Source organism: Protopterus annectens, chromosome 2.part2 (genome assembly GCF_019279795.1).
Source record: "Protopterus annectens isolate FY-2018-M chromosome 2.part2, PAN1.0, whole genome shotgun sequence".
Classification (NCBI taxonomy): Eukaryota; Metazoa; Chordata; order Ceratodontiformes; family Protopteridae; genus Protopterus; species Protopterus annectens.
In genome coordinates, this window is record NC_056730.1 from 72,167,103 (window position 1) to 72,193,546 (window position 26,444).

A 26,444-nucleotide genomic window follows, 5' to 3' on the forward strand; every position below is an offset into this window, starting at 1 on the left:
TACTGTGGATGTCTACAGTTCAGGTGAAAGCCGATCAGGTGTTTGTTTCCTGTGAGAGTAAACAAAAAGGACAACCAGTGTAAAAGCAGACCGTTTTCAAATAGTTGCCGCATTCTCCTACTTTCTTTCTGCTATACTGACCATAACAAAACACTTCCAGACAGGGTTAGGGCTCACTCTCCATAACACACCACTTCCAGACAGGGTTGGGGCTCACTCTCCATAACACATCACTTCCAGACAGGGTTGGGGCTCATTCTTCATAACAAAACACTTCCAGGCAGGGTTGGAGCTCACTCTCCATAACAGAACACTTCCAGACAGGGTCACTCATCCAGGTCTTTTACCTAATCTGTTGCTTTTTGGAAGGGAGTGGACTCTAAGTATTCTGTAGACAGCAACATGGTCCTCTGCACGTACTTTCACAAAACATTGTAAACTAGATTCATTTTTGAGGTTCAAAACAGATTTTCCAAGGTCCATTTTTAAGGGGCTCCTGGATTCTTGAATTAGTTCCTTCTCTCCCAATATGAGTTTAAGAAGCGCTAATCTTTCCGTAAAGCTTAGGCTACTGCATCAATGATCAAAATGTTGAACATAGTAAACTTAGCATAATAGTAGATGTTCTAATAGATCACTGTTGCAGTAGCTGCCCCTTCTCTCCAGCCCTCTTATTTGTTTGGCAGTACAGTGGTGCAGCAGATAGTGTTGTAGCCTCACAACAAGAGGTTCCCCTGTTCGATTCTCTGCTGAGGTGCCTTCTGTGTGGAGTCTGCATATCCTCCTTGTTTGCGCTTGTTTCCTCCAGGTGTTTCTGTTTCCTTCCACATTCCAAAGACACATTGTAGGTGGATTGGACACTTTAAATTGACCACAAGTTTGAGTGTGCATGCTAATGAGTGGTGTGGAAGAACTACCGAGGCAGGGCTAGCCACCCGGCGGTGTAAACCTTGGCTATAGATGATTGTCACTGTTGAAGTGACACCCAACCCTATGTGCCAAAAAAGAGGAAAAGGGTTGTGGATGGATGGATAGATATACAAGATAAAGATAGATTGCAAGGGTGTCCTCACTTTGGTCCTCACTAATATGGGAGATGTGCTGCACATCCCTAGAGTAATGTCTTCCCTGGTAAGGTCAGACCACAGAATGGTTTCTTTTAGAATAAAAATAAAACCTGGAACTCCAGCTAGCCCTAGAATATACAGGAACTACTCTAAGGCTGACCTCCTGCTATTACATAATAACCTGGCAAAATTTAAAGCTCCTATAAACCCTGAAAACACTGCTGCGTACATAACTGTTCACAAAAACCCTATACAAGCAAGTTAATAGCCGCAGAGAAGCTGTACCCAACAGGAATAAGTACAGAACTAACCCAGAAAACAAGCCACCCTGGTGGAATCACAGCATCAGTAGTCTAAAAGAAAGAATACAGTTTTGGCAAAAATTAGGAGGTGCAGTGCCAGCAGGATAAAAGCTCTGTCATCAAACTAAGCAAACAGCTCAGTGCATAAGTAAAGTTTACCAAAGCCAGATTTGAGGTAAATTTGACCTATCATGCCAAGGAAAACTACAAGGCATTTTTTGCCTATGTCTGCAGCCTCAAAGGCAGTATTAGTTGTGTGCAGAGTCCATTGTTAATGGAACCACCTATTCGGAGTCGGAAGATATAGCAAACATCGTGGCAGACAAGTTCAGCTCCAACTTTACCCCTGTCTTCCCCTCAATCTTCCATCAGAAAATACCATCAAGTATAACTCCTCCCCTGCTATCACTAGGGAACAGGTCCTTAATGCTCCGTCTAAGGGCAAGAACACTGCATCAGTGGCCCCAGACAATATTTCAGAATGCCTTCTATATAGCATGAAACATGACTTGTCAGGCCGTCTGGAATTATTATTTAACTGTAGCTTTCAAACAGGCATTATGCCTCATGAATGGACAACAGCAACAGTCATATCTCTGCACAAAGGCTGGCCATCTAGAGACCCTGGAAACTACAGACCCATAAGTCTCACTAGTCTTGTATGCAAAGCAATGGAAGGAGTTATCATGGAAATGATCAGTAATGTAGAAAACCTCCAGACACTGGACCCAACCCAATTTGCCTTTGTCAAGGGCAGATCATGCCTACTAAACCTGGTGGACCTCTTTGAGAAGATCACCAAAGCAGTGGGTGAGGACATAGTGGTTCACACTGCCTACCTTGACCTGGCAAAGGCATTTGACACAGTACCCCATTCGAGCATTGTTGACAAACTCAAGAAGATAGATGCAAATCCTTGTCACCTGGTGGATAGCCAGCTGGCTCACAGACAGGAGTCCAGAAGTTAAAAATGAAGAGTCCAGCTCTACAAAGAGGCTAGTCACAAGCGGAGTCCCTCGGGGATCAGGATTGGTCCTGGGCCCGCTCCTTTTTGGCATTTGCTTCTCTGAAGTCAAGGCCAGTCTCAATAGCCTTTGGTTGACTAAATTTGCAGATGATTGCAAATTAGGAGCTGCCATTGAATCCCCCACTGACACAAATGTCCTCCATGAAGGGCTGACACAGAAAAACAACTGGAGTCAGAGCCATGGACTAAAACTAAATGCCAAGAAATGCATAATAGTACCCTTCAGGAAGTCATCCACCCCTACTAAGTATCTTATTGACAACGCACCCCTAAGAGGTGACACAGTAGTCAGGGGCTTGGGAACACACACAGGCAGTAATCTATCCTATGACTATCACATGTCTACAGTAGTGAGGAAACCATTCTGTGTTGTGTACCTTGTAAACAAAGATATGGAATCTGGGTCCAAGTATGTCATTATTCCACTGTATTTGGCATTCATCAGCCCTATCATTGAGTATAATGCCCCTTTTGGTATGTACTTAACCAGGCATATCCAACAATTGAGCGTTCACAGAGGTTCCTCACTAAAAGAATACAGGGCATAAGTAACATGTCCTTTGCAGACTGCCTCAAGGCCTTATCCCCTATATTCTGTCTCCTACAGGCTACTGAGGGGAGATATATGCCTGGTATACAAGACATTGCCAGACCCCACTCTGATGGACTTCCTGCTTATCCACAAAACAAACTGCACCAGAATTATAGGATCATAGGAGGTTACTAGGGTAAAGGCCCTGGGGCCCTTCCAAGCCTAGCCAAGAGTTTATCCCCAAAAAGAAACCTCAGTCAGCACCTATTGCCCCTGTCAGTGAGAGACACTGGTGGAACCCCAGAGGCAAATTTGTGGTTTCCCATCCACTCATCAAGGTTGCACCTGAAGAGGGTAAGCGAGGTGCTCTGTTTGAGCATTACCCATTCTTAAGACCTAAACCTTGCTCGTGATATAAACAGGACATGCTGGATAGACAAGTATGTATCCCAGAGACTACCCCTTCTCTGGAACAGGCTCCCCATCCATGTGAAGCAGAGTTCCTTTCTAACCCAGTTCATGTGTAACTTGGACAACTGGATGAGGAACAGGAAATTCATCCCTGGTTTGGCACCTGTGTCTGTAATGGACACAGGCAGCCTGTAAATAGTTAATCTCCCAGACCCCTTCTTGTAAATGTTTCATCTCCCAAGCCCCTGCTTACACTTACGAAGGGTACGAGAACTTGTCAGAGATTTGGGATGCATGGCTAAACTTAAAAAGGTCCTTGTGGTTGTTAGCCTAGTAAACACCTATGAACTTATGGAGAATCAAACACTTACAGCTCTTGCACAAGGTAAAATGACATCAGAGTCCTTGACTGCCAACATCCCTTTGAGGCTGAAGTCAAGAAAAACTCAGGTTAGAAACTTCTACATCTGAGTTGGACCTGAATGTCTCAGTTGTTTCTCTTGATGAGACTCTGAACTGAGCAGCTGCTGCTGTTCCCTCTATCAAAACCCCATCGGAGGCCAGTATGGTGCAGCCATATCACTCGTCTGTCATATCCATCCACTACTTCACTCCATCTGAAACAGGGGGACCATGGTTTGTTATATCTGCAGGACCAGACTGCAATACCTGAAATCTTATTTGGGGAAGAAGTTCCCCATTCCTTGATTGCGGTACATCAGACCCTAGAGCCTCCTCATTTGGTGCAGGCAGATGTCGGATGTGAGAAGCAGAAAATTAGACATACAATTTCTCCTCAGTCTACCAGGGATCCCCAGCAGGAATGGTAGGATTTTAACAAAGGCCTTTGTAAGACCAGTAAGTTTTTTAAGCCACCTTCCTTCTTTCCTGCTCCTGCTGTTTCTCCTCTTTCTTTTCCCTCAAAAGATAAAGGGAGAAATCAGAGGAGGTGGATTCTGATAGACGTGATTCCTTGGCCTATTCTCAAATATGTTCTGCTGTGACCTATGCTTTGGATAATGAAGATACTTTTCCCCCAGATTCCCCTGTGGAGGAACTTTCTTTAGGGACATCATTATTAAAATGATGCAACATTTTCACTAGGAAGGTTCTCAGTTGTATGACATCCAGAAAAGGTATTATGCTCTGGAAATGTACATGCCTAAGCCTTTGGCTATTCCTCAAGTTTTAGAAGTTTGTTGGATACTTTTTCCACTACTTCCCTCAATCCGGAGTCTCAACCATCTGCTGCTAAGAAACCTGACAGATTTCTACAAGGTGTTGGAGTTAGTTATGTTTGTATACAAGAACCCTTCTTCTGATCTATCTGTGACTAATCTTTCCACTGAAAAGTCTTCTAAACTCATTTTTTTCTTTTTATGTTTTGCCTGCAGATAAAGACAACAGAGCCACTGATAAATATGGCACAAACTTTATACTTCTTACAGTTTAGCTTTTAGAGCTATTAATTGCCAAATTAATAAGATCCAGTATGTTTGTCTATTATGGGTACCCTGGTTAAGATGATATCTGATTTTGTTGATTCAGATGCCAAGTTTTCTGGACTACCTCTTCTTAACTGCGTCTTGAGTGGCTAGGCATTCTGTTAAGTGTAGTTATGATGCTGCAGATGCCCCTTCTAAGGCTGCCACTGTTTTAGTTCTTAGTAGGTTTTCCTGTTTCAGACTTCAGCCTTTACAAAAACACGTCAAAGCGAAGCTGCTAGACTCTCCTTTGGAAAGGCAGCATCCTTTTGCTTCTTCAGCTGCAGAGTTTTTCGAAACCTTGCTGGAGAAGGCTAAGGTTGTGCAGTACTTTAAAAAAATTGTCTTCTTTTCCTAAATTTCATAGATGTATCCTTCCAGTGCTCTTCCTTTTCTTTGTAAAGATCTAAGGTCGTCTCAGAAGGTTTAAGGACCTTCTAGAAGACAGTTTCAGGACAAATCTCAGCAGAGTCCCAAGAGTTCAAAACCTTTCTTTCAGACAAATCACCTTCCTTATGACGGTCTGCCTCCTCTTCCCAACCCATTGTACTTTGGCCTTTCTCAGGCTCCTTTATTTCAGAAACTTTCCCTTTCTCTGTCAGTTTTAGTTAATAATGTTGGCTAATAACTTTAGACAAATGTTTTTTTTTCCATTATTCAGGATGTTTACAGAATGTCTTAGAATGTTGTCTATCATCCCCCAGGATTTCCTCAGCACCAGATTCACCTTATTCTTCCTGTTCTATGAGATCTCATCACAAAGGGGACAATCCAATTGGTCCCACCATATTTGGAGAAAACTGAATTTTACTCATGAATGCTTCAGGTTCCCAGAAAGGAGTGCACTTGGAGACCTATTCTGGATGTTTTTTTTTTCTCAACACCTTTGTCATGCTCCCAAGTTTCAAGATGTTGACTCTTCAGTCCTTATTTCCAATTATTCCTACCCAAGCTTCCTTAGTGACATTGGATTTAAAGGACACCTATCTTTGTATTCATCTGCTGTACAGGAAATTCTTGCAGTTTTGTGCCTCATCACGTTCAGTTTTCATTTTCACCCTTTGGTCTTTCTACTGCTCCAAGGGTATTCACAAAATGAATAGCTCCTGTCATTGCCTTCTGAAGACTTTGAGCAATTCAGATATTTCCTTATCTAGAGGATCTTTTCATTCAGGCCCCTACCCAAGAGCTCCTTCTGACTCATTTGCAATTTGTTATGGATCTTCTTGGCAATATGAGGTTCACTCTGAATCCAAAGAAGTCTTGCTTATTTCCATCCCAGGAACATATCTCCCTAGTATGCAAAATTGGTACATTGTTAGTGACTGCTTTTCTTCCAGCAGAAAACATTCATTTCCTGGTAGATAACTTTCAAAGCCTTCTTCCCTTGGATATGACCTCTGCAAAAGAGATTCTCAGAGCTTTAGTCTACGCATCAGTGATTCCTATGTTATCTTACAACAGACTCTATATGAGGAAGATTCAGTAGTATCTAAGTCTGTGTGGACTCCGCATGCCATCTATTAACCATCCAAATTCCTCCCTTGTCCTTCAAGAAGGAGCTTTTATGGTAGTTCAGCCAGATTTCACTTAATCCAAAATAAATAAGATAGATGGCAATTATTATTAGGGGCAGATCAATTTCCAGGCCTTAATGAGGTCATCAATATCAAATGTTTTTTGTTATATAAATAATTATCGTGTTTAATAATCTTGAGTATACACACACATACACACACATACACAATTTGGGATGTTTTTAAATAGTATTTAATATGAGGTTTGATGGACATTATTGTGTCATCTATCTTATTTACAGTTGTTCATTTGTCATGATTCATTTTTAAATCAGTGTTACATGTATAGTGTTGGTCTAGGTTGACATTATCTTGTATAAGTAAATTGTTTCATTCATTACATCTTGTTATATAGTTTAGTGGAAATATTAATTCATCACATCTATTCATGATATTGCATATACATGTATTATTCATGATTATATGTAGTCAAGATATTTGTGTTTGAGAGGACGTTTATATGTATACATAGGATCATATTGATTCATATGTACACAGATACATTTTTGTCCAATTTTTTGGTACATTGAAGTACTATTAACATCTATTATAAGTATCACATTAGGTTTCATGTATTTAATGTTATAATATTTTTTAGATATTTGAAATGTAACATGTATTTTTAAAAGAAAAGAGAATTTATGACATCATATCCTGTTTAAATAATTTATAAGGCATGTGTTTGGGAGGGCACATTGTCTTTTTTCTGAAGAAGTTCACGTTTTTAAATAAAGTGGAAGAAAGCGCTAAATCCTATTGCCTTTATTGTGACATTTCACGCACTGAGCTGTTTTACATTTCTTTTTATATTATACAGATGTAAGACCATATGCAATTTAAAGAAATCCATAGCAAAACAGCAATACAGTATTGAGATACATTTACAGAAAAAATTAAAAGAAAATTAGAAAGTTTGAGATCTTCACAGACAGCACCACAGATATGTGGTACATCAGCAAAGCTTTCTCCAGGCCCCTTGGGGAGAAGCATGGTAGCAAATTTTTGAACAGATCCAGAGCAGACCCGAATGAGTGGCTACTAAACAGAGATATACCCTTTCATGTCACTGTTGCAGTATTCATAACCTAAGGGATCTCCTGCCAAGAATATCCCAATGTCCAGCCAGTATACCAAAGCCTTTAGTACTTGCAGGCATCGTGCACACACAAGGCGTAGGGCATAATTGTGACATACTGATGCACTCACTCAGAACTTCTTTGGCGCCAGTGCAAATGCCATTGTTGAACGTCAAGTCTGAACACCCTTCTGCTGTGCTGGTTACCAAGCCTTCCAGGTTTCTTCAGCTTTTATACTGTCCCTTAGTTTATGAATTCAGCAGTGATATGGAAGGACATAGTACAGTTTTGTAAAATCTTATCATAACAGTAGATGTTCTTCTCTTCACTGTTGCAGTATTCATTCCCTCCTTCCTGCCCCCTCTGCTGTAGCCTTCTACTCCTACCCAAGGAGCTCTTCTCCTTTTTCTACTTCTGGATGCACATGTTTTTCCTTGCCCATAGGGACATTCTGTTCCTCCTGGGACTTTTTCCATTTCTGAGTTTGTGTCCGTACATCACTTTCATGCCCTATGCCTTACACAGGGAGCATAAGTGTGAAATAGAACTCCTAGAAGTACTAAAGGCATTGGTATACTGGCCCAGACACTGGGCTATTCCCGGCAGAAGATCCCTTAGGTTATGAATACTGCGGCAGTGAAGAGGACGTCTACTGTTATGGTAAGATTTTACACAACTGTACTGTCTTTCCATACATTGTGCCTTGGTGGGGTACTCCACTAATAGATATTTTCACTTCCATAGATTCATAGATTCATAGATTAGTACTAGGCTAAGTGCCCTTGCGAGCCATTGTAAGCCTAGCCAATTATCCCTTGTGAGACTCAAACCCTGCACCTTGTGTTTGTAAGGCAAACACCTTAACCATTAGGCCACCCTGCCAACCCCTCCATACACAACAGACAGCTCAGGCCGTTTTGCTACGTACTACCATACTCCCAAGCATGGAGAATGGATGCATTCAGCTTTCTTTGGGAAAGGAAGAGCCTTTTATGCTTCCTGTCCACTTCCTTTGATTCCCAAAGTCATTCTGTGCATCAAGAAGGACAGATCTTAATCTCATTGGTGTCCCCATTTTGGACCAGGGAGGATTGGTACCCCTTCTCTTTCATCAGACTGGTGTCAATCATCACATGTTGCCTCACAGGATAGACATGTTTACATAGAGTAAAGGTTCTTTAATTCACCTCAGTCTAGACACTTTGAACCTGATTCTGGGTGATTGAATTTTAATTCCTTTTAGGCACCAATTTTCTGAGGACATGCTTAGGCTTTACAGGAGACTAGAAAACCAAATACTAAGAAAGCTAATGTTTTCAAATGGAAGAGATTTTCCTTTTGGTGCAAAATAAAGAATCAGGACTCTTGTCAACTGGGTGTTCCTAATATTCTGGTTTATTTCTCTGCGTTACTCAAAGCTGGGCTGGCATTCTCTTCTGTTATTGCACATCTGGCAGCCATCTCTGCTTTCCTGCCTCTGACTCAACCGCTTTTTTAATCTCAATTTGAGCTCAAGCAATTTTTGAAGAGCGTTCTCTACATTAGACACTGTGAAGGGCTTTCCCTCCTTTTTTGAACTTGATCTGTGTAATGGAAAAGCTTGTCACATCTCATCCTCCTTTTATGTTTTGTACTTTGAAAACAATGCTATCAATGGCTTATGGGTATCAGAGTTTCAAGCCTTTGACTACTCCTTCCTTTTTCATGTTTTGTTGGGATAGGGTTACTCTTTGTACTAATCCTTTTCTTATGCATAAAGTTAATGAGCTCTCTTTAAATCCGGCCATTAACTTGCCTACATTTTTTTTCCTTCTCAGAATAAAGTGGGGAGGATCCTACTTTCTCCTGGATGTGCATAAGCAGCTCAGATTTTACTAGGACAAATCAAAGTCAATCAGAAGGTCTGATCAACTTTTTGTTTCTTTCCAGGACAAAACCTTGGTGTTCTCATTTACTGACAGTCTTTCTAATGGGATATCCAAGGCTTTCCCTTTCTGTTACTACTTTCATAGTAAACAATTTCAAGATCAAGTTAAAGCACACTCTGGTAGAGCTGCTGATTCCTCAGGGGCTTTCTTCAAGGGTCTGGATTCCAGATCTCCTCTTGAAACATCTGTTTGTAAAGATGTGAAATGAAGACCAAACTATTACAAGATGGATGTTTTCTATAGAAATGGAGCAGGGCTGGCTAGGTCAGTATTGCCGAGTCTTTTTTTAGATCATAGTCTTGTTCAGATTTCCTTATCCCTGTATTCTTAGACAACTTTTAGGAATCCCTCCTGTGTAAGTAATACACCATCAGTGATCAGTGAAGGACATAGTATATTTGTGTAACAATTTACCATACAAGTAGATATCTGCAGAATTGGCCTTAGGTGAAGTGGTGCCCTGGGCAAAAGGGCTCCACAGTGCCCCTCCACACACTACTGGGTGTCCCTATCCTGGTCTAATTACACCATCCAGTTTACAGGAAAAGCGCCCCTGATAGAGCAGCAGCCTAGGCGGCCACCTAATTGGCCTATGCCTAAGGCCAGCGGCTATGGATATCTGACTAATCATTGTTGGAGTATTGCATCCCTCTCTCCTTCCCCCTTTTCTTTTCCTTTTTTTTTGGGCTGAGGTACGTTATTTTCCACCTTTTTTTTTTTAACTTGTACATGCGTTTATAGTGAAAAGCCGCGGTGGTACAGTGGTTGCATTGTTGCCTCACAGCAAGAGGTTCTCCTGTTCGATTCTCAGCTAGTGTACGGGGAGTGCCTTCTGTGTGGAGTCTGCATGTCCTCCCCGCGGTCGCGTGGCCTCCGAAAGACATGCGTGAATGGGTGTTCCTTCGCTGAAGGTTAGGCGTCGGGCTGACAACTCGGCACCATAAAAATCTACTGCCAATCATTAGCGGACCGGAGTTCCGCTGTGGCGACCCCTTACCGGGAAAAGCCGAAAAGACAAACAACATACGTTTATAGTTGTCTGTACTTCTGTTTCAGCACTTACCTGAGGCAAGAAACTCCTGAGGTGCTTCACATCTGTATGTTCCTTGTGTACCTCTGAATCCATTGGGTTGAGTTCATGCATTGGATGCACAGTGTAAGGAGAGGGCACCCAGACTTTGGTATGCTAGCAAGATGTTTGGCTGTCTTTGGCTGCATATCCCACCAGTCACTAATACTGCAACAGTGACCAGTTGGACATCTACTGTTATGATAAGGCCATACACAGCTGGATTGTGTATATATTTACATGAAAACCGGGAGGAGACGAGTGCATCTAGGTTAGAGATGGAAGAAGTAGAAAAGAAGAGCTAGGGAGAGAGGTACAAGGGATGGTGAATAGGTGGGCTTCGCAGGGATGAAATAAATGTATAAAAACAGGAGGAGGAGGCAGAAAGTATGACATGTCTGAAGGTTGTGTATTATATGAATATGGTAATCCCTGAGATATGGTAAGTACTAGATTGCACCACATTAGGTGGAATAGGTTCGTAAGTAAGTATTCGGCTAGCTACCCTTGTGGGCCATTTTTAAGTCTAGCTAATTTCCCTTTTTATGCTCAAAATAACCTATTCCATTTGGTTAGAGACTTGCCTTACCCCACCCCATGGACAGTAATTATATATTACCGTTAATGAGAATAACTGAAGGGTGTAAAATTATGTATTTCATGTAAATGCTGATGTGCTAATTTTCACAATTGTGGTAAAATGTTACTTGGTGCTCAGTCACCTGTTTTTGAGGTACTTTTTCGCTATCAGCAGCTTATTATTGGATGATGTAAGGGCCTCAAAGCTTTTTTATTTGTTATGAGTGAGCAGAAAAAAAGTGTGGGGCATTTGCAGCTGTATACAATTCTATGGATAAATGTGAGGTTGATGTAATTTAGTGCATCAGTGAAGAACATCCATCACAGGCTGTTGGAAATGTCACATGTATGCAGGTTATGTAGTGGTAGGGCTACAAATGTGACTATTTTGTAATATGAGAGTTCTAACTTTTGAAAAGTGATCTTGTTAAGACTGCCTATGGCTGTCTGTTCTTACAATAGGGGTTGAACGGGGTCTTTCTGATGATGGTGCCAGACTATGCTTGATTCTGTACAGAGCAGTAAGCCTTTTAATGAAAATTCTGCACAGTATGATCAACATGTTCAGAGAATGCAAGATGTTCTTCATTATGATCACTGCTATAGTAGCCTTAGTCTTAGCTAAATGGGTTATATCGTGCTATGGATATGTCAGCTGGCCAACTTCTAAAGCTTCAGGACACTTTCCACACACCCAAACGTTAGCCATCTTGATCTAAGCTGACTACAAAGCACGGTATGGGCACCAAGCTCTTCAGAGCTTTCCTCTCACCAAAGACCTCTCCTCTTCAAGGCTTTCAGGGATTAATGGTCGATTAATGCTTTCCATTACTGGGCAGATAAGTTTCCTTTGGGAAGAAAATCTTCTACATTTTCTTTTTATGACAGAAATTTAACTTTTTCTGTGCAAATATATTTTTTAAGCTATGAAAGTGTTTTATTGACTGTCACATAACTTTTAGTAACTTAAACAGAAGCGTTCTTTTTATTTTTGTGGAAACAATTGTTTAACCGAATTTAAAACTATTTTTCTGAGTTAAAATTTATGTTATTTTATTTTTTGGAGACTGGAGTACGAGTTTAAAGTGCTCTTTACTATTTTTTTTTTTGCTTGTGGAAGAAGTTATGTTTTTACTTTTACTGAGTATTACTGCTAGCATCACTAAAAATTGGACATCTTTTTTCGGCTTTACCATGGAACTTCCTTTTAGTTCCTCAGTTCTTCCTTCTGTCATAAAAAGAAGAAAATTGAGGAACAACCTTTGCCACTATGGCAGGCTGATAAGGTGCCTCAGCTGCAGAAGGGTGACTGCTGTGACCGTTTCTGGTTCTTCAGAGTATTCATCTTTTTTTCTTGTCTCTCTCTGTTGTAGACCCAACAGCCACGTGGACTGGCTGTTCGACACATCCTCTGCAGTTGTCAGAGTGTCCTTGGGAGGTAAAGGAGAGATACTCTTGTCAGTCCAGGGAAAGGGGCAGGGAATAGCTCCATACCTAGCCGAATGTTATACCCATCACTCGAGAGGTTTTTAGTGTCAGAAGTGGGTCTGTTTCTTCAGAAATTTCTATCAAAAAATCAAAAATGTATTCTTAGATTTTCTCCTGTTTGAGTCACTTTGGACAGAAATGGTTTATTTCAGTCTTAGCTCAGTGTTTAATTTGGGATGTTAACCCTTCAGTCTCAGCTGTTTCTGGTGTACTTCATTGTCTGAAGATGTTCATGAAGCTGAACCACAAAATGATAATGAAGGACTAGATTACCCAGAATAAGAAACCTGAGGAGACAAAATATAGTGTGTGGCCTCTGCTGCTCCATTTGAAGAATTCTTTTTTTATGAAACTATTTCAAGAATGCATTAGTTGTTTCATTGGGAACATAGCATTCCCAGTCCCTAAAGAAGAATTGATTTATTTTAACTGGATTTTCTTGAACCGACTCCTGTTCCTCCTGTGCTTTCAGCATTGGAAGATGATTTTGTGTCGGTCTCTAAATTGCATGTAAGCCAGTTTTTTGCTCCCAAGAACACAGTCCGATTTTGCTCCCAAAAACAGACCGATTGTGCAAAGTTAGTCAATCATACAAGTTTTATATAGTAATCCCAGGTTAGACCCATCAATTATTATAGGTTCATAGGTGATTACTACGCTAACATACCTGCCCAACCATGCTTCCCAAGCATATCTGACAAGGTTGATTTCCTAGTGTTATGTTAAAGAGCATATGTAAGCTTTTGCATGGGTGGTCAAGCATTTATAGTCTGCCTCTGTCTACTGGAGCTCTAGAGAACCTAGCTGATAAACATCTGGTTAATACTAGTCCCTCACCTTCTGACAGGGATGGGGAGTCTTTTGATAGATCTGGGGGGAAAAGTATAGTCTTCTGCAACACTTATTAGGATTCTCAGCTGCCAAGCTGGTATGTTAAAGTTCATGTTTACTTCTTTTCAGAACATGGTTAATGTTACGGCACCTGACCTGTTTCCACTTCTAAGAAGAATACTTCTTTGTGCAACTTAACTGCTTCTGTGTCTCAAGTGGCTACCCACTGTTTGAAATGTGCTTATGATTTTGTTGATGCCACCAGAGCTGTGGCCACTGGAAATGTCTTAAAGTTTCCTTGGCTGGTACTCAAAATCTTCCAGAAGATGTTGAAGTTGAAATCTTATGTAGACAGTGTTCGTTTTTGGACCATCTGCTGCAAAAGTCCTTAAAAGGTGCGATGGGAGAGGTAAGCTAATTCAAGGAGTTTAATGCTACCCTACAACCTTTTTCAAAAAGCAAAATAAATGCAGTAAGCAGCTGGTAAGCAAATGTTTAAAAAGCAATGGCTGGAAGGTTCCTAAAAGAAAGGAATACCCCCCCCCCCCAGAATAAATAACAGTGCAAGTCTGTCTACAATACTCCCCTCCCTCTCCTAGTATGAAAAAACACTGTTCCTGCCAGAAAGTCTGAAACTCCATTTCTCTCTCTGGAAACAAATATTACAGATAGATGGGTTGTATAAGTAATTCGTCAAGGTTACAGGTGGCAGTGGAAGTCTCCCCTTCCTCCCTTTCAAGGGCTTCCACCTCATCCATCAATCCAGCTTCTCATTTCCGCCTTGTACTTAAGCCGTCTCTTGGGGTGACAGAAGTGGTACCTTCTTGGGGTGACAGAAGTGGTACCTTCTCATTGACTTAGGAGAGTTTTATTCAAGAATGTCTCTGGTGCTAAGGAAAGAAGATTTGTGGAAACCAGTTCTGGATCTTTACTTTCTAAACCTGTTTGTGATAATGCCCAAATTCAAAATGTTATCCCGTCACTGTTTGTTACCGCTCATTCCCTATTTGAATTTTGTGTTGACATTAGATGTAAAAGATGCATGTCATCACATTCCTGTAAGTCCAGATTTCAGATGTAACTTAAGGTTTTCTGTGTCTGGATCACTATTAATTCTCTGCATTACCTTTTGGTCTGTCCACTACTCCAAGGGTTTTCACAAAAAATGGCCTAGCTCTTGTTGCAGACTGCAGATATTCATATTTTTCCTTATTTAGACAACTTGCTTATATTTGTAGTCTTTTTCCTAAGTGTCGGGAATCTCTCCGCTAGGTGAGGGATCTCCTACACAGACTGGGGCTTCAGGAAAATATGCAGAAGTCTTCTTTGACTCCTCCTCGCAAGATTGTTTTCTTGGGGTATCTTCTAGATGGCTCAATTGAAAAAGATTTTCTTCCACGTGGAATAGTAGATCTGTATCTAGATCTATTTCTGATTTTCTCCATGCAGACTTTTGTCTTAGTGAGGGGATATCTCAGGATTTTGGGTCTCATGAATTGTATGATTTTTATGACTCCTCTAACAAGCTTTCACATAAGGAATATCTTGTGTTACCTGAAGTCTGTCTGTCCACATCAGCATCCCCTAACCTTCTTCTTTTTTTAGTGAAGCGACCAAATCTATCAAACTCTAGGTCTCCCATATTCACTTCCATGTCCAGCATAGTCTAACACAACTGACGCCTTAGACATTGCTTGGAGCGCACGGTCTTTGGAATAGAAAAGGCAGACCAAAGTGCATAATGTAAAAGAGATGTTGGCACTTATAAATGGTCTCAACATCTATGGTCCTCAGAACCTTTACAAGAGTTTACAGGTAACACTACAGTCATCGTCATCATCCCATTTCCCATTTTCTACATGGAGTTGGGGTGTCATGTCAAGTGTCACCATCTCTAATCAGTGCCACTGTCTTACCTTCTTCAGTACTCATACCTGACTGTCACAGGTCTTCTGTCCCACAAGCTATCCACCTCTTTGCTGGATGCTCTCCTTTCTTCTTGCTTTCTTCTTCTTTTCTGTTCCAAATTTTCTTCACCAGATTGTCTTTTGCTTTCTGCACATGTACCCAAACCACCGCAATCTGTTCTCTTTGACCTTTCCTGCAATTAAAGCTGTTTTGGCTTCTACTGTTATATCATTTTTGTCTGTCCCACAGTGTGCATCCTACTTACCTGTCTCGGGCACTTCATCTACATCACCTCTAGCTTCCTCAACTGCTCTGCCTTTACTGCCCAGGTTTCTGTACCATACAGTAGTACTGCCCAGGTTTCTGTACCATACAGTAGTACTGGTCACACCACTGTTTAGCACCCCTTTCTTTTCAGCTACTTTGACATTCTTCTGTCATATGCTACATCTGACACTAAGTGCCATTTGCCTGCAGCCCTCTGATTCTAGCTTTGACCTTCTCATTCAGACTTCCCTTCTCCTCAACCACCCCTTTCCAGATATTTGAATCTGTTAACCTGTTCCACTGATGTTCATCGTGTTTCACTGTTGCAGTCATTACACTTGGGGTTATCCGCCGGCAGGCTACCCGCAGTCGGCCCGAGTTCCAAAGTCTTGGTCCGGCGTCGGTTTGCTGTTGCCTCTTCCCTGACGTCAGTGCGCCAGGGGTATAAAAGATGCAACCGACGCCATTTTCTCCAGTCTTTCTTGCCGCGCGGTGCCTGAAGCAAAAGCAGTTCGCAAGTGCCGGTCGGCCGACTCCTGAGATTTTCGAAATTGAGTTTCAGAACCGAAGTCTTCAATAAAGCTAAGTACCCCGTTGGAGAAACTTTTTCATGCTCCAGACCGATGTCAGTAAAAGTTAATAATTGTATTTCTTGTGGGAAGCAAATACCTCATAAGGACTTTCACTCTTACTGTATTCTTTGCCTAGGCCCTGACCACGACGTTACTAGTTGTCAGTTTTGTGCTAGATTCAACAAACGCACTATTAAACGTTGGTTTGATTTTGCTTTACATTATTTTGGCCGAAGGTTTAATTACATAATGCCATCGGAACAACCGACGACTGGAATTTATAAAAAACGCAAAGACAAAGAAAAGGACAGGCATCCGAGGTCCAAAACTGACGAAGCCTCTTATAGGCCACTCGCCGGTTCTCAGTGAGGCGCTTTCGCAGCCCCTGACACCCGCTACCTCAGAGCCACAGGCCCTATCCGACAGCCACGTGGAGACACCGAGGCCTATGGAAACTCAAGGTATTGGGCCTACGGAAACTATTGCCTCAGATGGGTCTGGAGCTGCTGAGAAGGCATCGGCTTCTGAGGGTGTTTTCAGACCTTCACAACTTACAATTAAGCCCACTACAGCAGCCAAGGTAAAGTTAAAAACACCATTAAAGACAAAGAAACAAGTACAGCATTCTACTGAACAGCCATCCATGCCAAAGAAACAGATGCTTAAAATGGATGAAGACTTAATTACGGGTTCCCATCCCCCTCCTGACAAAAGGCCTAGGCAAGACACTGGCTATAATTCCTCTGACCAGGTTTCTATTTCTTCTGATTCCTCTTCTGATCAGGGATACTCTCTCCCTCCCTATGAGGACTCTGATGCAGAAGAGTCTATACCTTCAGCCTCTCCTCCTGAGGATTATTCTTTTGGGGAAACCCTGCACACCATGAGGGAGCATTTCCATTGGGAGAGCCAGGATTATTCAGAATCCAAGAAAAGGCTCAGAGACTTTCTTTTATTGCCCCAGCACAGGCCCCTGGCTATTCCCCCTGTGCTTTTGATATTGTTGATGATGTTTTTTCTGAATCCAATCTGACTCCTGATTCTTTACCCCCTGCACCAGTCAAGCCAGACAGGTACTACAGGGTCCCTGACTCTCATAAATTTCTTTACAAAAACCCTGCTGCAGACCCAGAAACAATTTCTCAGGGTCCTAAAGGGGTTAAGGCTTCCACTGCTAAAGATCTTGTCCCCTCGGATAGAGATTCCAGAGCTCTGGACAGATGGGGAAAAAAGTTTACACTTCTGCTACTTTAGCTGTAAGGGCTTTAAATTGCCAGTTTCACATGCTTAAATATCAACAGTATCTCATGTCATTGTTAAAGCAGAAAATGGTTTCAATCTCAAAGTCCTGACAGTAAGGAAGTGCAGGATTTATTGCATGCAGCTGAACAAGTGGGAAAGCATACTTTACAATGTGGTTTTGATTCATTAGAGGCTTCTTGTAGAGCCGCAGTTACAGGCTCTGTTATTCGAAGGCATGCTTGGTTGAAAGGACAAAGTTTACCTGACTATGTTAAAGTTAAATTATTGGATGCTCCACTACAGCATGATACTTTGTTTGTTGTTAAGGCAGAAGAGGTGTTAAAGAAAATGGAGGATAAAGCAAAATCAATGCAAACAGTAAAGGATTTCTTACAGGTTCAACCACCCAGGTTTAGCAGAAACTGGCCTTCAAAAAAATGGTCCTTTCCAGTGTCAGACAGGCCACAAAGAGGCAGATACAGACGCCCAAGAGGCAGATCTCAGCCCCAAGGCTCCTACAGACCTAAACAATGGGGTACTTCAGCCCCCAAAGGAGGGGAAGACAAATCACAACCTTACAGGAAACAGTCCCAATGACTTCCCTCTACAGATGCCAAGCACTTAACCTTTTGGCAGCACCCCTAGGGGGAAAACTAGCCCTTTTCTCAAAAAAATGGCACATAATCACCCAGGACAAATGGGTACTGAATATTGTTTCTCAAGGTTACAGGTTCCACTTTCACACGCTACCAAAATCAAGAGGTATGCCAGACCTGCCACAGAACCAATGGGCAGAGGCGCAAAAACAAATTGCTGCTCTCATGGACATGGGAGCAATTTAAAGAGTACCACAGCAAGAACAGGGGCAAGGATTTTACTCAAGACTTTTCTTAGTACCCAGAAAGGACAAAGCCTGGAGACCAATACTGGACCTGTCAATCCTAAATACTTTCCTGGATATTCCAAAATTCAAAATGTTAACACTACAGCAGCTTCTACCCATGCTGGGCAAGAAGGCTTGGCTAGTTACTTTGGACCTCAAGGAGACATACCTGCATGTCCCAATCAGACAAACTTGCAGAAGATACCTCAGATTCATAGCAGGCTCAATGCATTACCAATTCTCTGCACTGCCCTTTGGCTTATCTACTGTGCCCAGGGTCTTCACAAAATGCCTGGCACTAGTAATTGCATTTTGCAGACAAAACGGAATTCAGATATATCCCTACTTGGACTACTGCCTTATTCAAGCAGAGAGCAAGGACATTCTACTAAAGCATCTGGTGTTTGTAAAAAGATTACTAATTTGCCTAGGGTACACAGTAAACGAAAAGAAATCAAAACTAGTACCCTCTCAAGAGATAATATTCCTGGGTGCAAGCTTAAATACAACTGCCCAGATGGCTTATCTCACGCCAGACAAACAAAGGCAACTGACTCAATACTTTCAGCTGATGGCAACAAAGACCCAGCTCCCTGCAAGAACAATTCTGCAGACCCTGGGCTTCATGGCGTTCTGCATTCTACTAATTCCATATGCAAGACTGCATATGAGGAAACTACAATGGTATCTAAAAAGTGTTTGGACTCAACATTGTCACAGCATGGAGACAATCCTAACTTTAATTCCTTGCCTAGAACAGGAGTTTCGATGGTGGTCCCAGGCCTGTCACCACAACAAGGGACAGCCTTTCACCTTACCCATAGCCAGGCAGACAATAACAACGGATGCATCGGTTTATGCCTGGGGGGCACATATGGCAGGGAAATGTATTCAGGGCACGTGGCCCAAGGAACAAATGCATCTTCACATCAATCAGAAAGAGATGCTAGCAGTACAGAATGCCCTGACAGCTTTCGAGGACCTACTACATCCAGGACATCTACTAATAAAGACGGACAATACCACAGTTATGTGGTACATAAACAAGCGAGAGGGCACACATTCCTACCCCCTATGCAGGCAAGCCATGACCTTGTGGAACACAGCACTAACCTATCAGGTATATCTCCAGGCACAATTCCTGCCATAAACAAAAAATACACTGGCAGACGAACTAAGCAGAAATCTCATGGACCCTCACGAATGGAAAATCCACAGGTGTTCAGCATGATAACAAGGAAATGGGGACGCCCAGACATAGATCTTTTTGCCTCCCCTCACAATTGCCAACTACAGAAATTCTGCACAAGAACTTCACTCTCAAGCATGGAAAGTGGATGCTCTGTCATTCAGCTGGAAAGCTCTGACAGTCTGTGCCTTCCCACCAATGCCTCTTCTTACTAAAGTGCTCCTAAAAGTCAGACAAGAAAGGCCAAAAATTATCCTGATTGCCCCAGAATGGCCACGCCAGCACTGGTACCCAATCCTAAAGAGCTTGTCTCAGGGCCCAACTTGGCCTTTACCTCAAATTCCTCTTCTTCTGACTCAATAAAACAATCAGATTCTGCACAGTCAACTCAGAACCTTAAATCTGACAGCATGGCAGATAATGTAGCCACTCAGACTGCACCTCTCACTAAAGCTGGTATGGATGTCATTTTAGAAGCCAGGAGGCCCAGCACTAGGAAATCTTATACAGAAAAATGGAAGAGATTCTGTGCTTGGAACCAGGCACAAGGGTTCGACCCACTTGTTCCAAATATACCTCAGATTTTACAATACCTAACTGAGATGCTGGACAAAGGCCTATCTTTCTCATCAATTAAAATCCATGCCTCTGCCATTTCAGCTCATTACAATATGGAACCTCCAATTTTTTCACATCCTCTACTAGGACAGTACCTCAGAGGGGCAAAAAACATAAGACCCCCAAAGAGAGCACCAGTACCAACTTGGGATCTCAATTTTGTTTTAGAAAAACTCACACTGCCTCCTTTTGAACCAACCAGCACAGCTGATATAAAATTCTTATCATGGAAAACTGCTGTGCTCCTAGCAATAACTTCAGCAAGAAGAGTGTCAGAGTTACAGGCATTAATGGCTGTGGAACCTTTCATAATTTTTCACCAGGACAGGGTTTCTCTCAGGACAAACCCAACATTCATGCCAAAGTAGTTTCCAATGTGGCCCTGAACCAAACCATTCATTTACCAACTTTCTACCCAAATCCCCAGAATAAAGGGGAGAGACTTCTGCACGCTTTGCACGCTTTGGATATACACAGCTACGATTCTACTTGGACAAAACAAAAGCTTTCAGAAAAACTGAGCAACTGTTTGTAGCCTATGCTGCAGGATCACAAGGAAAACCTATCACAAAGCAGACAATTTCAAAATGGATAGGATACTGCATCCGCTTCTGTTATGCACAACATGGCAAATCAGTACCCAAGGTCATTAGGCCACATTCTACCAGAGCAACAGCCACTTCAGCAGCCTTTCTCAGAGGAGTATCAACCAAAGACATTTTAGAAGCTGCAACCTGGAGCTCAGTGCACACTTTCACCAAGCACTACCACTTGCCTCTCTAGTCTAAATCCAGAGCAGGCTTTGCCACTGCAGTCCTGCAGGGCCTGGTAGCCTCTCCAAATCCAATCTAGACCCAGCCGCCCAACCTCAGCTTTGGGATTCAACCCAAGTGTAATGACTGCAACAGTGAAACACGATGAACATAGTACAGTTGTGTACCTACCATAAATGGAGATGTTAGAGTGTATTCACTGTTGCAGTCCAGGTTACCCACCCACCATCCCCCTTTACTTTGCTGGGACTTGTCTGTACTTCTCAACTCTATACAACCTATGTGGTGTATTTGCTTGTAGATGAAGGAAATGTTTATATTAGTACATGCATGCTTTTTGGCATAATTTTATTTTTCCAGCCTTCCTATCTGGGGCAAGAAAGACTGAAGAAAATGGCATCTGTTGCATCTTTTATACCCTTGGTGCACTGATGTCAGGGAAGAGGCGACAGCAACCGACGCCGGACCAAGACTTTGGAACTCGGGCCGACTGCGGGTAGCCTGCCGGCGGATAACCCAAGTGTAATGACTGCAACAGTGAATACACTCGAACATCTACATTTATGTTAGGTACACAATTGTACTTTTTCCCTGCTATTCTCAATTTTCAGCTTTGTCTGATTTCCACCTTTTGCTGTGACTAAAATTGTCTTATCTGCACTCAGCTTAATCACATGTGCCTTCAGTTTTGCATTCTATTCCTCTGCCCTTTGCTGAAGTTATTGCTTAGTTTGCCTGTAATTCCGCATTGTCTGTATAGAGCAGCTTTGTCGATGTATCTCCACCGACCTGTTTGCTAATGTAGTCCATCACCAGTATGAACATCAGTGGGCTCCGAGCTGAACCTTCATGCACATACCCTCCCACCGTCAATCCCTGTGTGAGACTAAACGCTGTTAGCACTTGAGTCATTAAGTCCTTTTACATAGCTTGCACTAATTCTCCTAATGTTTCGGGACTTTGAACTACCACAGGATTGACCATCTCAGCTTTCTTGGGACTTTATCATATGCTTCCTCCAAGTCTAGCAATGTCCAGTTGGACTCTTTCCTCATTTCTAGCTTTTCTGTCTATCTGACTGCAAACACTGGGTCAGTTGTGCTGCATCCTGATCTAAATCAGCAGTGCTCATCTCCCATCTTGCATGCTACTACTCTGCATATTCATTTGTCAGTCATCCTGTGCAGAACTTTTATGCTATGTGACTGGAGTTTGATACCTCTGCAGTGACCACAGTTGTGAACGTCCCCTTTGTTCTTGAATATTGGCACTAGTATGCGTATTCTCCAGTAATCTGAGGTACACCTTGCTCTCCATGCCTTCAGAAGCCATTTCTCCCCTATCTCACGCCACATCTTTATCATATCTGCTGTGACCTCATCTGAGCCTGCCGCTTTCCTTGACTTCATTTTACTTAGAACTGTTCGTACTTTTATATGGGGCTCCTCCTTTTCTCTCATTGTAGGCTGTGCCTGGGGCAGTACAGCTTCTGTGGGTTTTCTTCATTCAGAGGCTGCAGGAAGAACTCCTTCCATTACCTTAGATGTCCTGTGAACAGGTGAGGAGGATGTTGCTGTTATCTCTATGAAGGTTATCTGACAGTCTTCCTTGTCTTTCTACCTTTGCCGTGCAAACAGATGTAGTTTTTGTCATCTACTGAGTTACTTTGCAGAAGCTGGTAGAGTGCCTCTGGTGCCTTGTTCATTGCTATTGCAACTCCTTTCTTAGCTAACCAGTATTCCTGCCTAGCCTGGTCTGTCTTTTCTATTTCCCACTTTTTCCTGCACTCCTTTCTTTTCATGACTTCCTGGACTTCTGTGTTCCACCACCCTTCCTTATTTGCCTTATTTCCATACCTGGTTCTGCCACATAACCTGTTTTGTAGTTATTACACATGCTGTTGTGAGGCACTGCCATTCTTCTTCAATTCCACCTATTCTTCTTAAAGTACCAGAGCCCTGAGTAATTCCTTGAACTGTTGTGCTTTCTCTGTAGTCAACTTCCAGGTCTTCAGCCTGGTCTTTGTTGTTCTTGAGCCTTCTCTGACTACTACTTACAGCTAATTGTGGCAATGAGTGGATGTGGTGCATAAAAAAGAGAGATCAGCTCTTACCCTCTGTGCAGACTATTCATGGTAACCTGACGTACAGTTTTTCAGCACAATATCACTCTACAGGCATCTTGCAAACTGTCAGAGCATAATTATGTGATGGACAAGCTGAGAAGGACCAGGACAGACCCTTGCAAATGAAAATTGAATCAGGGGGTCTTGCAGGAATTGATGCATCTGTGGAGAACATCTCAAACAGATCTTTTTGCCTACACTTAAAATAATCAGTTGGTGATTATTATGCTCCAGGACTCCATGCAAGAAGGCCTGGGAGACCAATGTTTGTGTGTTTCCTTGGACCAGAATGTTTCTGTATAGTTTTGGATCTAGTGTATGCTTTTGGATCCAATATCTATTGTAATTCTGTAGATTCAGAAAGACTTTCCCTTCTGGCCCAGGCAATATAGGTTCTCCTTTTTTGGAAATGATCAGGGGCAATTACCACATGCTCCCTCACAGCCTGTACATACAGGACAAGGGATGTTTGATATCACCTCGACCCCACACTGCTGCAGCTAGCTGCCTGGATGATACAGTCTTAATGTCTGTTAGACACCTATTTTCTGAAGATGCATAGCAGGTATTAAATGAGGCGAGAAAGTCTGCTACTAGAAAGTCATATATTGGCAAATGGAAAAGATTTTCTAGTTGTTGCCAAGGCAGGAACCCTCACCTTTTTAGGGCTAGTGTTTCTCAGGATTTCCATCCATGTCACTGTTGCAGTATTCATAATCAAAGGGTTCTCCTGCCAAGGATAGCCCAACATCCAGCCAGTATACCAAAGGCTTTAATACTTAAAGGCATTGTGCGTCACATGCATGCTCCCCATGCATGATGTAGGGCATAAATGTGACATACAGACACACATGCTCAGAACTTCTTTGCTGCCAGTCCATATGCCATAATTGAATGTTGGTATGAATGCCTTTCTGATTTGCTGGTTACCAAGCTGTGTTTTAGATAAGTGCCCTATTGGGGTTTATTTTTAATCTTTCTTTTTTATTTAGTGTTGGTTGAGTTTGTCATCCAGAAAGGGAAAATGTCAATGTGGGAGGCAGATTTCCCCATAAAGACCATCACAATCTGTATCTCTTCTGTTTGGGTGTTTCTCATAACAGTGTTCTATCTGCCAGTTGTTTGTCTCTTAAGATCCTACATAGTCGTCTTACCTCCTTATCTGTTTACCTTGAAAACCAATGTCTTAAGCTGTTGGCTTAAGGTGCTGTAGCAAAGTCCATCTGTCCTGAAGGTCAGCCATGGGTCAAGAAAAAGGCTAAAAATTTAGGTCTGATATGGCTGTTGTCCAGCCTTCCCTGGACATCTCTCTCAAAGCTAGTGAAGGTCCAGAGGATCATCCAGTAGTTTCCTCAGATTCCTCTTCTGCAACTCTGTTGAAGGCCAGCTTCAGACATTGAGGGGGAACCTCCACTGATTATATCCGAGTGACCAAGGGGGATTCCACAGATCTGAGTGAGGAAAGAGATCCATACTATGTTTACTGAGTGTCGGCACGGGTCTAAACCTCCAAAGATGTTTCAGGCAGACTTCCTGCAGAAAATGAAACAAAAAAAACGAAACAAAAAAAAAAACAACCATATCTCCCCTGTAGTTAAGGATCCACAGCAGGAATGTTGGGATTTTACTCTGGGGTTGTTTAATGTTTTAATGGCTTTAAAGCCTCTTCAAGGGATGTCTGTGCCTAACTCTTCCTGGTCTTCCACTCCCCTTAAAGGACCCAGGCTATTGGACTCCTCAGATGAGGATCAGGATTCTGGGGGAAGAGTCCCTTGCTTACTCCTCTCAGATCCTTTGCCCTTTGTTCTATGGTTCAGAGGAAGAGGATTTTATTAGTCCGGATTCCCCTTTGGAGCAACTCTTCTGTTAACTGTATGATGGAATTGTTTGTGGGATTGCACTAAGATTCTGATATTCAGAAAAGGTATTATGAGCTCCTCCAGATGGAGTCTCCTCAGCCTTCTGTTGTTCCCTCAGTTTGTTTGCCCTCCTGGATACATTTTCAGCAGCTTCTGTGGCCCCTGATTCTCAGTCCTCTGCTCCTAACAAACCTGATAGCTTTTACAAGGTGTGTGTGTGTATGCGTGTGTGTGTGTGTGTGTGTGTGTGTGTGTGTATATATATATATATATATATATATATATATATATATATATATATATATATATATATATATAAAATGTGTGCATGCACATATATTTATTTATTTTCCTAGCATTGTCCTTTTCGGAAATTAAGCCTCATTCTCCCTCTAGTGACATCAAAGCTCTGAAGGGCTTGGCACCCAAACCATTCTTTTTTAATCATCTCAGCATGAGCAAGCTGTTTGGCCTTGTTGAAAGTGCCCTTAAGTTTTGGAAGCTGCCTGGCTGTTATATTCTCAGCAAGATATAAACCCGTATAGCTAAGGTTACTACAGCTGTGATTATTCCTTTATCTGCTATTACAGTAAGTTTATTTGCACAACCGTACTTTTACTATCAGTGATCACACCTTAGTACTTTGTGTTGGTTAACTGTGTCTCCGGTGGTGGTGTTTATGTGGATCGGAGTTGTGGTGCTTGTTTTTTCTTTTAACAAATCCAATGAGTTTAGTTTTCTTTTCAGAGTTTATTAACATAGCATCCCAGGTTCAAGACCTTAATTGTTGAATGAAGTGACGTGGACTGTAATAAGGCCACTGCTGATTTAAAGTGGGAATTATTGGCATTTTGTTGCAGTTTGAAGCAGTTTGTGTGGCTGTACTTACTAGTAGTAAATCTGGTAAATAATGGGTCCAGGATACTGCCTTCAGTCAATCTAGTATTAGTGTTTTAAAAGTGAATGAGAAGTTCAGTGTGAAGTATTGGTTTAGTAATTCAGGTAACTTTGAACCACTTTATTAGCTGTATAGTCCGTGGTTTGGATTCTGTCTACAAGAACAAAGTATGATTAATAACACCAAAGGTGTTCAAGAAGGGTATAAAGAAGGAAAGAACACTGTAGCCTTTATGTTGTTCTGACGCTATATATTCTGCAGTTTTCACTAAAGCAGTTTGGGTACTAAGAACTAGGATGAATCAGTGGTGAAGTTTTTCTGTGAAAAACAGAGTAAGTACTTTTTTAATTTTGCCTTGTTTCTGTAGCTTTAGTACAGTAATTCAGTACTAATGAGAAATACCTTTTCCTGGCTATGTGACATACTTGCCAAAAGTATGTGAAAGAAAGAACATGGTAAATTGCCTTTCCTCCACCTCTCCATTGTTTTTTTGCTTTTGGCTTCTGTTATTTGTTGTATTACTATACAGGTAATTTTCAAGAGCTTATTTTAGTAGCTTGCACACCACCAGAATTTTGGGTTTTTTTCTTCTTTTTGTTGTATCCTTCATGTTGTTTATTTTTATTTCAGCACTTTGACAAGGAATATTCGCCACCGTAGGGGTGAAAAAGTTGTCATCAATGTACCTAGTAAGTAAATGCCTGTGCATTTTTTTTTAACTCTTACCTACTTCATTTTA

At 41.9% G+C, this 26,444-nt stretch overlaps 1 protein-coding gene across 1 annotated transcript in view; it reads left to right on the forward strand.

The window, feature by feature from the left end:
* GCLC (glutamate-cysteine ligase catalytic subunit) overlaps positions 1–26,444 on the forward strand; it is a gene marked incomplete in the record, with an annotated part of 1,017,552 nt that overhangs the window by 207,324 nt on the left and 783,784 nt on the right. The window contains 1 exon segment of the mRNA XM_044063752.1: positions 26,336–26,394. Coding sequence (XP_043919687.1) covers positions 26,336–26,394 — 59 coding nt within the window.